This window comes from Pangasianodon hypophthalmus, chromosome 7 (genome assembly GCF_027358585.1).
Source record: "Pangasianodon hypophthalmus isolate fPanHyp1 chromosome 7, fPanHyp1.pri, whole genome shotgun sequence".
NCBI lineage: Eukaryota > Metazoa > Chordata > Actinopteri > Siluriformes > Pangasiidae > Pangasianodon > Pangasianodon hypophthalmus.
This window is the reverse complement of record NC_069716.1, coordinates 19,545,581-19,561,391: the sequence shown is the minus strand read 5'-3', so window position 1 is coordinate 19,561,391 and position 15,811 is coordinate 19,545,581. Positions and strand designations below refer to the sequence as shown.

At 40.3% G+C, this 15,811-nt stretch overlaps 2 protein-coding genes across 5 annotated transcripts in view; one reads left to right on the top strand and one right to left on the bottom strand.

The window, feature by feature from the left end:
* Window positions 1-6,695, bottom strand: part of LOC113529153 (serine/threonine-protein phosphatase 2A 55 kDa regulatory subunit B beta isoform) — a 55,653-nt gene extending 48,958 nt beyond the window's left edge. For 2 of the 4 annotated variants that reach the window (XM_026918144.3, XM_053235548.1), the window contains exon 1: window positions 6,396-6,579. In XM_026918144.3, the coding sequence (XP_026773945.1) occupies window positions 6,396-6,564 (169 nt within the window). In that variant the 5' untranslated portion in view covers window positions 6,565-6,579. Of the gene's footprint in view, window positions 1-2,215; window positions 2,652-6,395 lie in introns of those variants that run through there. The other 2 variants (XM_026918146.3, XM_026918147.3) reach the window with 2 other exon arrangements.
* A 1,966-nt stretch (window positions 6,696-8,661) lies between these two features.
* tmco6 (transmembrane and coiled-coil domains 6) lies at window positions 8,662-15,811 on the top strand. The gene is made up of 13 exons (XM_026917666.3): window positions 8,662-8,930; window positions 9,065-9,180; window positions 10,580-10,689; window positions 11,849-12,032; window positions 12,138-12,242; window positions 12,355-12,446; window positions 13,033-13,149; window positions 13,380-13,494; window positions 13,633-13,819; window positions 14,004-14,098; window positions 14,345-14,512; window positions 15,011-15,136; window positions 15,625-15,811. Exons 1-12 carry the CDS (start codon window positions 8,840-8,842, stop codon window positions 15,131-15,133), a joined length of 1,503 nt encoding a protein of 500 aa, XP_026773467.3. The 5' UTR covers window positions 8,662-8,839; the 3' UTR covers window positions 15,134-15,136; window positions 15,625-15,811.

The following is a 15,811-nucleotide window of genomic DNA, read 5'->3' as shown; positions in this document are numbered from 1 at the left end:
GTCTTTCATTATTTTGTGAGTCCTGGTTTAAATATTTCATAAACAACTGACTGATACTGTGTCTGACCTTAAAATGCAGAACACAGCACACCAAAACTATGATAATTCATTACAAAGTACTCATATCACAAGTCACAAGCTGTACATGTGCATGTCCACACAACCCAGATAATTATTTCCCCTCTCTAAGGCTCTGTATTCAGTGTAGACTTCCTGATCATGGTTTTATCTCCTCTCTTTGCTCTTCTCCGATTATTAGTCAGATTCAACTTTGCATCTCGCTAGCAGTAACTAACCCCAAGAAAATTAACTTCTAAAGCAGAAAGACCAAACAAATAATGCATCAAGCACCGCATCAACCTCTTAACAGAAAAATCCTCTCAGAAAAACGCACAGCAGTCTTAATATACAATGTCCATTCCTATCAAGATTCCTTTAATACTGACAATTTATTTTAAACAGTCACACTGTGCTAATCCTCATGTTGAGTGCTGTCCTTTTCTATATGTTGTAAACTATAGATTAAATTTGTTTATTCACATCGTAGTCTTATATATGTTTTTGTGTGTATGAACTAAGAATGGAACGAAACATTATGGGGTATGCTGGTATAGGAAAATAACCAACGATGTGGTGGTGTGATGTCTCCGAAGTGAAGCGGTGTTACTATTACCAGCCTGAAGCTGATTACATACCAATAACAGCACATCCCAAACAGCTTTATTCCTCTTATACTACAGCAATTTGCAAAAGAGTCATTCTTTTTATTTATTATATAAGGAAACAATATTTTTATCTGTTTATAGTTACATTTATTGTTGTGGAATGCCCACGAAACAAGTTAGTTCCTATTTATGTTACAGACATAAAGAGTCATTAATAAGACAAAAAAAAATGCCACATCTTAAAAGAAAACAACAAAGCCCAGTGTCCTTCATCCTTGGACTTTCCAGTGGTGGAAAACTTAAAGGAACTGCCTTACCTATGACTGTTACATTTCATCAACTATTATGTTTTTCTTTTTTAATTAACAACATTTTTTTAATCCATGTATTATTAGGCTTTGATTACATGGAGCGTAAGCCATACAAGTCCCTGTGAATGAACCTTTACTATAGAGATCATAATTTACTAGAATGAGAGCATTAATATAAATCTGTGAATCATATTAACTACTTTCAGAACTACTTTCAGAGATGTTGTTATGGAAAATTAATCAACACCTTCTGACCAATCAGCATCGAGAATTCAACACCACTGTGGTATGAAAAAAAATAATAATGCAAAAAAACCCAAAAAAAACAGGCCTAATTAACTGACTTTTAAGACAATCTCTACTCCATTCATTCATTCATTCATTCATTCATTCATTCATTCAGCTTCTGTTTTTCCTAGTGGGGGTTGCGGTGGCAGCAAGATGAGAAGGTTAGCCCAGACTTCTCTATCCCTGGTCACAGACTGCAGCTTCTCCTTGGGAATCCCCAGATTTTCCCTGGCCAACTGTCAGACATAATCTCTCCACTGGGACCTGGGTCTGCTCCGGGATCACCATCCAGTGGGGTGTGCCTGATTCAAATCCTGGTAATATGCCCATACAATCTCATCTCTCTGGCTCCTCTCAACGTGGAGGAGCAGTGGCTCTACTCTGATTGTCAAGCTCCTTACCCTATCACAGAGAGTAAGCCCTGCAACCCTGCGCAGGAAGCTCACTTCCACCACTCGTACTCAAACCTTATTCTTTTGGGCACTAAGCCACAGCTCATGGCTGTAAGTGAGGACTTCATCCACAACTGAGAGCTTCATCCACAAACTGAGCTCTTGCGACTATAACACTGCTGATGACCTGATCCAGTTGTCAATCTCACACTCTGTGTTTTCCAGATCCCAAGATACTTAAACTCCTCCACCAGGGGTAAGATGGAGCAGTTGAAGTACTACTCTACTTGAGTGGAGCTCAGTAACACTGCAAACTGTTTACACATGAAGTCTCTCTTTATCTGAATCTTTGATTGGAAAAATTATGTCATGAGCATTCTAGGACAATGCAGACTGTATGTCTTGATGGTGCTGTGAAACTTATTTCTAATACAAATTAGCAGCAACATGTAGGAAGGAACAATCTGAAACACACGCGCGAGCGCACACACGTACGCATTACACAAACACACGCGCCGCACGCAAGCGCGCGCGCGCGCTCACACGCGCACCATCCTACCTTCGGCGTGGCAGGTGGAGGAAAGGATGATGCTCGGAGGTCGGAAGATGTAAGGCAGGTAACGGGAGAAACATTTCATCTTTCCCCTGCTGTTTTTCGCTCTCTCAGGGCCGGCACGTCCCGCTGTGTGCTCCACATGAGCCGCCCTGTGGCTGTGTGTTTACCCGAGCAGGCATTGCAGAAAGCAGGCTGAGAGTTTGTGAAGCGTCGCTCGCAGTTAGCGGAAGTGAGAACGAGCGCGGCTGTGTGTGTCCGTTAGCCGTGTGTTTCCCTCTCCTCTCCTCCACTCTCCTCTCCTCCACTCTCCTCCCATCTCCCGTCTGGAGGTTGGACTGTTTACCGAGTTTCAGGGAGGGGCAGTTCAGGGGTTAGAGTTAATGTTGAGACGCGGGGCATCAGTCAGTCCTCCCCTCACCGCCAGAACACACTCTACACCCGGCGCTAAACAGTCTACACATTTCTAACAGCTACTGCTTCCGTTCTGTTAGCTTATTATCTCAGTTCAGAAATGTGCTCGCTTTAAAATGCAGACCATACCGTCGTCTAAAATAGTAAATTACATGTAATATGCCTGAATTGCTTCAAAGTTCTCTCAGTTCAATTAAAAGTACAGTAAATGGCGCCCTCTAGTGGTTAGTTTTCATATTGTTACTCGAGTTTAGTGGTGTTTTCCAAGTGTATCCGTCTCCATCCTACAGGATTACAAACCACGCCCCTTACAAGGTGCGCCCACTATTACAAGTCACGCCCACAACAAATACCTTAAACTTCAGTCAGGATTACAAGCCACGCCCCTTACATAGTACGCCCAGTGTGACAAGTTACATCCACAACAAATATGTTAAACATCCGCCAGGATTACAAACCACGCCCCTTACAAGGTACGCCCACTATTACAAGTCACGCCCACAACAAATACTTACAACATAGGGTTTGGGTTAAGTGGGCACGGCAATGTTGTGTAGTGTGATTTGCTAGTGAGCGTTCCTTGTAACAGGAGTGGTTTGTAGGCTTGCAGGACACAGACAAACCCTTACTGTTGTTTTAGCTCCATGTGGCTAACCAGTCTGTTTTACGCTCCCTTTCTTCCATCTAGCCATTTATTCTCTGTACCACTTATCCTACACAGGATCCTATCCCAGGGGACTCGGGGCACAAGGCAGGGGACACCCTGGACAGGGTGCCAACCCATCACATAGCGCATTCACACATTACAGACAATTTGGAAATGCCAGTCAGCCTTCAATGCATGTCTTTGCACTGGAGGAGGAAACCGAAGTACCCGGAGGAAACCCCTGAAGCACAGGGAGAACATGTACACAAGGAAGAGGCAGGATTCAAACCCCCAGCCCGGAGGTGCGAGGCAACTGTACTAACCACTAAGCCACTGTGCTCCCCATGTTGCCTTTCTTGACAAATTGTGCCCTGTAAAAAAAAATCCCTAATGTTGGCAATTTATGACCATGAGTCACACATTTTGCATAAATGTTCTCAGAACCCCTCTTAATGATTTAACAGTACACTCTCAGAAAAAAGTACTAAACTGTACTGTTCCTTGTCACTGCAGTACATGTAGCATCTTTCACATGGCCTTTAAAAAAGACACATAATTGCACCTTATGGACTGGGTTAATTAAAGGTACCTTTAATGACCTTTAATCATTTAAAGGTACACTTCATGCACCCCAGTAACAAGGAAAGGTATTTGTTTAGTCCCCCTTTTTTCTGAGATTGAAGGAGTAAATCTTAAGCATTTACTGCAACAGTTGTGTGTCTGCTTAAACTGGTTATCAACAACCTATTTTTATAGTAAGAACCAACAGAAGTGCACAAGAAGTAGTCTATACACAGAACACAATCACACCAGTGTTCAGTTCTGCAGTTGTTGGTAGAGGTGACCAATGCTTCGTAAATGAGCGCACTATCAAAATACTGGATGCTACAGACAAATGAAGTGGTCTGTTATTCCAGTGTGTAGCAAATGACTGTGCTATCATCAATATTGTATCAATATTGGTTTTTCCATGAGTGGTGTGGACTCATTGGCTGAAATTGTTCAATCTGATCGGTTACTCCGCCAGGTACAGAGACGCCCCCAAGCCTCAGAATATAACAGCTAAAGAAATGATACTGTACATTAAACAAACAGTGAGTAATCAGTAAATTGAGTGTGTGTGATTTTGTGTGTGTGTTTATTCATATTTACGATCCACATATTTACAATCGACGTATTACATTTTTGAGATCAAATGAACAGAGCTACAAGATGACCACGTGGCCCTAATGGTTGTGCTTCATGCAACCATTTTTCCATGGCATTAACATCACCACTAAATGATAATAACCACAGATAATGGCACAGCAGTAGACAAATGTCAGATGAGGAATACAGTTGAACGCAGACTTACTGTTCCATCTAAACTTTATTGAAGAGTTTTCACGTGTTTTCACTTAGCAGTTATGTTTTTAAGTGGGATTTCCGGTTGAGGTTACAGGCTACTTATTTATTTAGCTCAGGAAAATGCTTACACAGCTTAACTAGCAAGAGTTTTTTTTTTTCGTATGTGATAAATTGCTTAAGAAAATGCAGTAAACCCATTAAATATGATAGCAAATAATGATATGAATCCAAATGGGATGGAAAAGAGGATGGCAATTTTACAAGAGGGAATTGCATCACCATACGTGAGGCATCAAATCGAGCTCTGCTGACTACCTGGGAAAACAGTTATTTTTTAACTTCAGTATCCAAAAAGTCTAAACCAACTGTTTTGCCTACGCAGAAGACACACTTAATGACCCATAAACCATGTATTGCAATAGAAATCGAGTGAGAAGAACCACTGTGGTGCTGTGAGAGTGGGTATAAGCTTTGTGAACAGGTGCCATCTGCTCTCATCCCCTGAGCATCAGCATATCAAAGAGTTGACTTCCTCTCTCTCTCTCTCTCTCTCTCTCTCTCTCTGACACACACACACACACACTCACACTCCTCCTCACTGCCTGACTCACTGTCGGGAGCCCTCACTGGCTTTTTAAAGGAAGCACTAAAACCTCAATGAATATTTATGAGCCACTAGGATTTCTAATTATAGATTGACAAAGACAAAGACACATACAGTTGGGAAAATATGGACCTTAATGATTATCAGCTAGAACGTACTGATAGATTAAACTTCTTGTCTATCAGTTTGGCATAGCTTATTGAGTCTGCGTTTCTAAAATAGTACTTAGCCTTATAGAATCTAAGTTATAGAGTCTAAGCTAAGTGATCATATAAGGTGTGTGTACTACAGAGTTGTCATGACATCATAGATGCATCAGGTTGGTTGCCTATAGCTCTCAAGGCAGAAGAGGCTTGAGAAAGGAAATGTAATAAAATTGTAGTCTGCGTGGTGTAGAAGCCCCTGTAATTTGACACACTAATTGTTGATGAAGTTTCTTGTTAACTTCTTCAGTGCAAATAGAACATCCATCTATCCATCTTCCATACCGTTTATCCCACACATGCAATTTGGAAATGTCAATCAGCCTACAATGCATGTCTTTGGACTGGGAGAGGAAAACGGAAAATACCCAGAGAAAACCCCTGAAGCACAGGGAGAACATGCAAACTCTGTAAACACAGGGCAGAGGTGGCATTCAAACCCCCAATCCCAGAGGTGCGAGGCAGACGTGCTAAACACTAATCCACCATGTTCTGGATGCAGTGGATGTGCTCATGGGTCCTGTTAACTCTGGAGAGCTGGGACAGAAAAATAATATTTAAAAATGACCATCCTTGAACACATCTATGTTTTTGGGGAACAGTAAAGACACACAAATCCCTATCTCCATGCAGGTGTGTGTGCAAATAAGATGTAGAGTTAATTTGACAAAGTGAATTCATCTACTTGTTTTATTTATTTATAAAAAGCAGATTTCATTTCACTTCTTTTTTTGTATGGTTTGCTCTCAGGTCAAAATGTCCTGAATATAACCTGTGTGATTGGGGGTGTAGCAGATGCACCAAAAAAAATGAGCCAAGCACTTAAAAGATCATGTTGATTATTAGTATTTTTTAATGGCTTCACTATTTCACTAAACTTCATAGTTTAAAACAAACAGAACACAAGGGTTGAATACAGACAGAGGCTCAGTGCGTTGTTAAAGGAGTTGAGAGATGAGAGGCTCTTCTTACCTTCAGCTGTGGTCACTTCAGTCGGACCCTTGACCTGGGCACAGCACCAGCACCTCTCCTCCTCCGCACTGCCTCCGCGCCCTCGATTATTCAGAGCAGGACAGAAATCCTGGTCAGTAGCAGCACGACATTCTGTCAACACTCCATTCCATGCACATCTACTGTACATTTGTCTTACCGAGCATGGTCTTCTGTTCGTCTTCAGCCGCGTATCACCGGTTACTGCACTCCAGCGCTCAAGGAAATGCTGGAGGACATGAGGAATGAGGGAGATGTTATTTCCCCACAGCGCTGCTGCACGTCAGAGATGTTTGCATTCTCATTAATCACCATTCACTGTGCTTGATATCAAGGTGGTTTTTTTTTTTTTTTTTTACCCCCCTGAACTTCTCTGTAAGTGGGACTCGAGGCTGTGTGATCCCCTGCGCGCGCTCATAACCATGCCCTAAAGACGCGGAAATTATTTCTGCTTCTTAATCAGGAAGCTGCTGAGTTTCGACTGATGCGACCTCGGTTTTAACTAATGCCCTGGTTATTTTCCTTTTCACTCAGCCTGTCTGTATCATTACTGTGCTTTCCTTCCCCCTTCAGGCTCACACACACACTTCTCTAAGCACCTGTTGAGGACAAAATGTTTTAAAAAAAATCACATCAGCAGTGATGGTATTAATTTATCTAATTGTGACGATTTTCAAAATAATGCACACACACACACACACACACACACACACACACACACACACACACATACAGACAGACAGACACACACACACACACACACATACAGACAGACACACACACATACATGCACATACACACAAACACACATACATACACACATGCACACATACACAGACACACACGTATACACAGACATACACACGCACATATACACACACAAATACAAACACACTCACACACACATACACACACTCTCTCTCTTGTTTCCCCTCATTTACTTAGGCTATATTATATATTGTATTTTGCATATCGTTTCTTATTGTATGTATTGTATTCTATTTTAATCATATTTGTTTCATACTTGTCAATACTTGTTGGTCTTGTGTTCAAAGGTTGGCCTTGGGTTGTCACACACACACAAACAGGTGAGGAAGGAGCTGCTCTACTGCTACCCACAAATGGAACATGCCACAAATTGCAAAGTGTGGGCTTTATGATAGTGGTGACTTGCACCTGTGACTTGAAATCAATAACCAACTCAAGACAAAAGCCATAGCTTATATACACTCGCCACTTTAATAGGAACACCTGCACTCCTTGCCCATTCATGCAATTATCCAGCCAGCTGATCATGTGGAAGCAGGGCAGTGTGTGAAATCATGCAGATACAGGTCAAAAGCTTCATATTCATCCCAAATATCAGAATGAAATAATATAATAATATGATCTCAATGACTTTGACCAGGGCAAAAGTTGGTGCCAGGCGGGCTGGTTTGAGTATTTCAGAAACTGCTGATTTCCTGGGATTTTCACACATGACAGTTTCTAGAGTTTACACAGAATGGTGCAATGAAGAAAAAACATCCAGTGAGCAGCAGTTCTGCAGGCAGAAATGCCTTCTTGATGTGAGAGGTCAGAGGAGAATGACCAGACTGGTTCGAGCTGACAGGAAGGCTACGGTAACTCAAATAGCCAACTCTTTACAACCGTGGTGAGCAGAAAAGCATCTCAGAGTGCACAATACCTTAAACCTCGAGGCGGATGGGCTACAACAGTAGAAGACCACATCAGATTTCACTCCTGTTAGCCAATTCCACAGGAACAGGAATCTGAGGCCACAGTAGGCACAGGCTCACTGAAACTCACTGAAAGTTAAACAAGTGAAGAGTGGAAACATGTCGCCTGGTCTTAATGATTTAAATGATCAATTTTATTCTGAAAGCCTACAACAGAACAACAGTAGGTATAACAGTAGAACTCAAACATATCTCTCTCTCTCTCTTTTTAATTCTTTTTTGCTACAGGGATGTAGGGAGGAAGTGGGCACAAATGAAAGTAGGCTATTATAATATCATTTTTAAATGATTTGTAACAAACTCAGTTTCACTGTAACTCAGCTCTAGCATTTGTACCCAAACAAGCATGGATCCTGGATTAGTGCACTGGATTCTCCTATAAGTCTCCTATAACTTCCTAAAACTTTATAAACTCCTCATAAATTGTCAGATTTACAAATGAACAGTAGCCTTGCATCAAACATATTAACGTTCGTTTGGGACTTTAATTTTGACATCGCATACGTCATTTCCTGTTGCAGCAGTTTGGCGCATTCTACCAAGATGTCTCACGCTCTGCAAAGTGCAGAGGCTGACTAACTGACCAAAATTTGTGAATAAAAGCACGACGTGTTAGTTTTTTAGTCCTGTAATGTAGCTGGATGAGCAGTTCATAGGTTAGAGAAGCAATAAAGGATTGTGGGAAATATGTGGCGACTGAAAGCAGTCCAGCACAAATCAAGTGTCTCTGTTAGAGACTTAGAGGAATTTAAACAGAAGAGAAGAGAACATGAAAAAGGTGTGGTTTTGGTTTTGTGGTGTGGGTTTGCCTTTCTGTTTCAATACATGCATTTCAATGCATACAAGGTGATCTGTGTATATTAATGAGAGGTGTATTATGTCCTTCTGGTTTTCTCCTCAACCTCTCTGGAGTGCTGAGACAGGCCAGGAGAGACAGACAGCTGGTCAGTAAGAGGCACCTGCTAAATGAAGAAGAGCAGGAGAAAGACTTGATGGAAACAAACCATGCTCCTCTTTCTCAAAACCAGGTAACGGCCTTCACATCACATTTATATTTATTCACTCGGGTGCCACGTTTATCCTAAACGCCTTACAAGTCAACCATGTGAATCTGGCCCAGATATAATCCAAATGAAGTACTAATGAAATGGCAAGTGTACCATGGGACAGCTGGAGCCTGTCACATTGAAGGTACAACACAACATTTGAACTAAACTACACATGTAAACAATCACATGCAGTGTTTGTGCAGCGTTTACAGTTTAGGCCAAAAATGACCTAGATATACACACATTTATTAAAGCATTCGGACCCACACACACACACCAAATGTGACCTAACATATTTAATATGTGCTGTATTTCCATTTTGGGTCAAAAGTGGTCCAGCTGTAATCAGCCAGGGTTGAAGTTTTTCACTTGATAGGTCACAGGGTCCTAATGCAACTGTTAAGTTGTGTAACTTTTTTTCGTAACAATGTTAAACTATTTCCTCACAGTAGATGTCTACGGAGAAGTGTCTAGTCATTGTTCTTTTGGCAGTGGAGAGTGTTTATGATGAGTTGTGTGAAAGCTAAGTGTGTGAGAGATTTGACATTCTTGGTTGTTGTTTGAGCTCTCCTTCTAAGCTCTCCTTTTCACCTCCATTGAGCTCTCCTTTTCACCGATCGACCAAAAGCAAGTGCATGGCAGTTGTAGGAAAAACAGAAAGACAGAACTAAATATTAGAGGTTGAAGTAAGTACACACACACTAGTCTCAACGCAAGCAAGCAAGCTATAGATGATACAATCTTGTGAGTTGGAAAAGGCAAACATGCCAAAAAAAAGTATGAACACCCGTCAATAGATTACTATACATATGTAAATTCAAGAAACACACTGAGTGGTAACAACATGGTAAAAGTAAACATATACATAGACATATTCAAACACACTCAAATAAATAGAATGACTTTTTTTTTTTTTTTTTTTAAACATGATGAATTTCATTCTCCTCCACCCTGTGTGCACAGAGTTTGCATGTTCTCCCCGTGCTTCGGCGGTTTCCTCCAGGTACTCCAGTTTCCTCATGTCCAAAGACATGCTTTGTAGGCTGATTGGCATTTCTAAATTGTCCGTAGTTTGTGTATGGGTGTGTGAGTGTGTGTGTGAGATTGTGCCCTGCGATGGGTTGGCATCCCATCCGGGGTGTCCTCTAGTCTCCCCCTTGTGCCCCAAGTCTCCTGGGATAGGCTGCAGGCTCCCAGTGACCCTGTGAAGGATAAACGGTATAGAGAAAGGATGGATGGATAGATGGATTGATGCTGAATTTCAGCCAAGTATTGTTTTCACATTATAATGTAAATTAGTTATTGTGCTTTGATATATTGTGGTATGTTGTAAAAGCTAATGACGTATGTGACATTGAGCGTATGTGTGTACATACAGATTCAGGAGATGGTACACAATGTGCAGCGTGGTGGAGAAGAGAAAGCTGCTCATCTGGTGATACTGAGAAAGGCACTAAGAGACCCTCAAACTCACCTCATCTTCACTAAGTAGGCTTAATTGTTTTACTTGCATAAATTGAATCTGGTGCACAGAAATTATGTAGTACATAATTTCGAATAAGATTTGTTGCCATGCATGGAATTGACAGTGTGTAGTGCTATAAGGATGAGCAACAAGCCATTTGTTGTGGTGCATTGATGAGTATATGCACAAATATGGTGACAGAAAAAAACACTGTGCTAGTCTGAATATGAGTGGAAAAACCCTTCACACGGTCAAATTCGGACATTTTCTACTGCTTGCATAGTACTGGCTTTACTGAACTGAATGTTTCCTTTTTACAATATTAACAATAACAGTTTAAAATGTAGTTACTCCCAAAAGTGACAAGGGAGAACATCACATATTAAATCACGTTTAAAGATATCAGTCCAATTCTACTGAAAGACACCCAAATACCTCTATGTTTATAACCTTATCTCCTTATGAAAAAAGCTCCAATACTGCCAAATTAAAGTATTATAAATTACAATAGGAAATGAGTTATCACTTTTATTATCACATCAGTCTCTGTCTCATCATCTGAGGTAAACTCATAGCATTTAAACACAATCAATTCTGTTCTGTTAGTCATTTCTTTTTTTTTTTTTTTTAGTAATGTCTTTTTGTAAACTCTCATCTGAGTGTGTATTGGCAGAAAAACTCAGTTTTGGTCAAAACCCAATTTTTTGTCATTTTTGGCAGTTTTTTCCAGAATTTAGCTGCAGCAACATCTGTCTTGGTTTTGCAGACTGCCTCACATATGTGCAAATGAAAGGAAAAACCACCAATTTTATGTAGTATGTGAAGTAAACATGTATTTTATTTTATTTACCTTCTATATACACTACATAACGTCACCTTCTTCTGAAAGAATTCAGAGCGTACTTTTTCAGAAGCACTAATTTATTTGTATTTTTTTAAAGCTGTCATCTGCTTCTAATGTTATTTTTATTTATACTTTATAAAAGTAATACCCTTCTTCTAAAATCAATATATCATCTACTGAATGAAGTCATTTTAAGCAACATTTTTCATATTTAGGATAAAATGTCAAACACTCTGTTTCACCCTAGCATAAGAGTTTAATGCAGGCATGACTTTCATGCAGCTTTATGTCCTCCTGATGCTTAGTGAATATTTGTTTATTCATCTCCCTCCTTTTAGACTGGAGAACAGCATGTATGTGCTGGTTGGGCAACTCAGCGGACACAATCCTCAGTGCCAGCTGGAGGCAGTGCGGTGTCTTCATGAGCTCTCCAACTCTCCTCACCCTGGTGTGGGGCAATCATGCTTGTCTGCAACCCCATATCTTCTCACTTATCTGTCCAGCCCAAGTGCCAAACTCACAGTTAGTGAAAGTCATTCTCAGAACTTTCGACTTGTTTATATGATGTATACTGTTTGTACTTATGTTTTCTGTGTGTATGTGTGTATGTCTAACATGCCTGCACAGGAGCTTTGCCTGTACACATTAGGGAATCTGTGGCCGGAGGGTTCTCTAGTGAAAGAGAAGCTGCTGCTCCAGGGGATAGTCCCTGCTCTGGCTAACTGCATTCAGGTAACCACTGCCGAAAACCTGTTCAATTATCCATTACTTACTCTCTCTCCTTTGGGCCTTTTCAGAAAGATTGCATATTGTATACTTCCTTAACTTTCTACATCATCCTCAGAATCAGAGATGTAACCTGGCGGTGATGGAGGCAGTGGGCTTTACATTGTCCCAGCTGCTTCAGGATAAAGATGCTGCAGACAAAGTTATTTCGTGAGTTACAGAAATTAAACCTGATACAAGTGAAATTACTTCAGCTAAACAATCCCTTTGCAAGGCTGAAATAGCTACCAAATATATAATTTTCTTCTATATCTTATAAGTCAAAGTACGGTTTATGTTTCCCCCAAAACCCAAAACCATACATTTTTTTTCTGTATTTTTTTTTAACTTCCATAAAAATGTCATTAGTGAACTGAAAAATTCAGAGGATTCCTACACTTCTCAGGAGGAAATCCACATTTTATTTATATGCCCTTTGGAAACATCACCCCAAACCTACACATGCCCAGCCTCTTTCCCAGTAATTCCCATAATTCCCATAATTTGCATATTGGTACACGATTGGCTCTTATGTTTTATGATGCAATAACACTTTCCTGTCATATGTTCAATCCTAACTGAAAATTTCTAATATGCTCCGCCAAAACCATGTGCCAAAACCACTAATGGCAACAACTTCCCCATTCCTACTCACTTATAACTCTGAAAGTATTTGTTCATGAAGTTTGGGATGACTTCAAGTATTTAGTAATAATAATAATAATAATAATAATAATAATAATAATATGTCTTTCAGGATGGTCATGACCTCTGGTATGGTTCCTCATTTGATTTCACTTCTGACTCCAGATCCGGACTTTGGTATGGGAGCCGCCATCGAATGTGCCTGGTGTTTACATTATATAGCATCACGGTAAGCCATTTTTTTTCCCATCTTCCACAAGCCTGTTTCTCACAATAGAAATTCATTATTAACATTAACACTGGTTATAAACTTATTTTCATGGTTTATTTCCTACAACAAATAACTCAACTGGAAACTTCTGAAAGTTAAGGACAATAGCTGACAGCTTAACAGTGAATCTCCTCTGGCTGTATACCTTCATTTTTACAGGTGTTCTGGGTGTGTTTGTGTTTTTGCAGTACTGCTGATACCTCCACCTTGATAACTGAAGGACTCCTCTCACAGTGCAGTAACCATCTGGTTACACTAGGAGGAGCTGTTGCTAAAGGAAGCACTAATGATGGCATGGAATTGGTGAGTTTATTCAAAACCTCTAAGCGGTGATGCAGATTGTAAATGTATCACTTTCTCATTTGTAAACACATTTTCCTCATTTCTGCTCTGAAAGTACATAGCTAATTTACGTCACTAGAGTCTTTCTTTTTTTTGTAGCTGATCTGGCCCCTGCTGCGTTGCCTGGGTAATATGTTGGCCAGCGGGGAGTGTGAGGCTGCAGGATGCTCAGCGGGTATAGAGGATGTCCGTCTCTTAGCTGCTCTGTGTGTGTTCAGCCAGGCTTACCTAACCTCCCACTGTGCTCTGAGCAGGGAGAGCCTGTGGGTCCTCAACAACCTCACAGGTAGTACCAACAGCAAATACCATGGTGATGGAGCTCACCACAGGAAATGAATCATGAGACAACAAATATGATCTTCACTTATAATTTAAAAAGCAAAGTCAATTGTGATTGCATGGTACAAATTCAACAAGCTTTACATTAGCAATTCTCAAAATGTCATTCTGTGTCCACTTTTTGGTTGCAGCTGGTTCACTTGTGTTTTGTTCAGCTGTGCTATACTTGAAGATGGTACCAGATCTTCTCCAGCTTTTACCGTTTTCTAATGGAATCAATACCATGGTAAGAGAGAGAAAGACACACACACATACTGTATACAGATTTGTAACATAGTAGAATGTAACCATTCTAATGCGGTTTAATGTCTAATCACTGCTCATGACATTATTTTGTCTGATCTTTATTTGCAAGTTGATATTCAGTTATTTCCCACTTCCAGATATTCCTAAAATGTAAAAACATAACCTAGTGCTGAGTTCAAACACTGACCATCTGTCTGTTGACCACTGTCTTCTCCTCTGTGATCAGGTGCTAAGAGTTCTGGGTAATGTTGCCCACAACGGTCCGGGATACTGTATTCAGCTGACACAAGCAGGTCTGCTCTCTGTCCTTTGTGCCACCCTCAAAATGGCTGATCCAGACATAGTAACACTGAGCCTGGAGGTGCTGCATTTGCTCACCGCTAGTAGCCCACAGGTGAGCTACATACACACACACATGTACATGTCTATGTACATTTTTTTTTCTATCTACAACTCGCTTTTTTTTGTATTAGGCTAAGAATGTTTAAGGCAAGTTTCAGAAAAATATATAGAAAAACTGAATGCATAGCATCTGCTCCAAAACATGAATCATAGATACATGTTTCAAGATTGTATATCAAAAGACGTTAATAACGTGGATTTTCACACTTGGTCCAAATAGCAGTTGGGATCCCATGATACCCAACAAAAAGGTTTTTAGAGAAGGTGGTCAGGTGAACAAGGAATCGACATGTGGTTGGTTGTATTTGACTGTAGATATCAGAGTTATTTGCGCTGCCTCTTAACCCTTGCTTCGGACCAAAAACCCTGTTGTGCTTTACCTGCTGTGCTTACCCTCTTATTGTATTCTTCTACATCTGCTTGCATTATTATGATAACTGTCCAGTGTCCACAAACCAGTTTAATAACGCTCTCCCTTTTTTAAATGCAGGTAGCTGAAGAATTTATCAGGCTGGAAGGCATCCCTCTATTGGAAGCAATTCAATACAACAGTGAAGAAGAGCAACGTCTTAGGGCCACTTACATCTTAGATTTCTACCTGCATGCTCACTAAATGGTTAGTACAGCCATTTAGTACTGTGATCAGGTCTGTTAGTATACAGTCAGTGTGTGTACATGAGAGAAACACGCACAAGTGTATGGATATATTGTATAGAGATATATTGGTTAATTGTTTGTTGTCCATAAGGCTTTTTTTTTTTTCCTTCAATTATTGATACAGTTTTGCTTCACTGAATCGTTTGTTAAACATTAGTCCATGCACCTCTGTGAAACGCATACCCAGATAACAAACCGACGTTGGCTCATTGTATAATTTATGGCTATGTTGGCTCTCCCTGTACAATGTTGTACCAATGGACAAAAATCACACTGAGCCAATGTTGACCCAGCGTCAATTTGCTATTTGGGATGTCCTGACTGCTGCGTTGTTGCCAACCGGTAGTTGGATCAGTCCTGGTATGCAGCTCGGTGACTGAGAACTTATGTCTTATACCAAAGCAGTTGTCAACATGCAGTTTTTTTTTTTTTACATTTATTTTACAGGTCCCTCATGACTGATGTGAGGACAACCAAACAGGACCCGCACTGCTTAGATTTTTAAAGCTAGGATAATCATTTTTACATTTGTACTGTTGTAATATTGGATTACACCTTAAGAACATATTACGTCACTAATGTGTAGTTTGTATATTTTCAAAACATTTGGTAAATAAAGCTTTTTAAGTTTGTA

Bases quoted from the DNA above. Each gene is read 5' to 3' on its own strand.
- tmco6 (XM_026917666.3), top strand. From the start codon at position 8,840: ATGTGGCGACTGAAAGCAGTCCAGCACAAATCAAGTGTCTCTGTTAGA. The intron at 13,495-13,632 runs GTGAGTTTATTC...TTTTTTTTGTAG, and splicing joins CTAATGATGGCATGGAATTG to CTGATCTGGCCCCTGCTGCG. The intron at 14,099-14,344 runs GTAAGAGAGAGA...CTCTGTGATCAG, and splicing joins CTAATGGAATCAATACCATG to GTGCTAAGAGTTCTGGGTAA.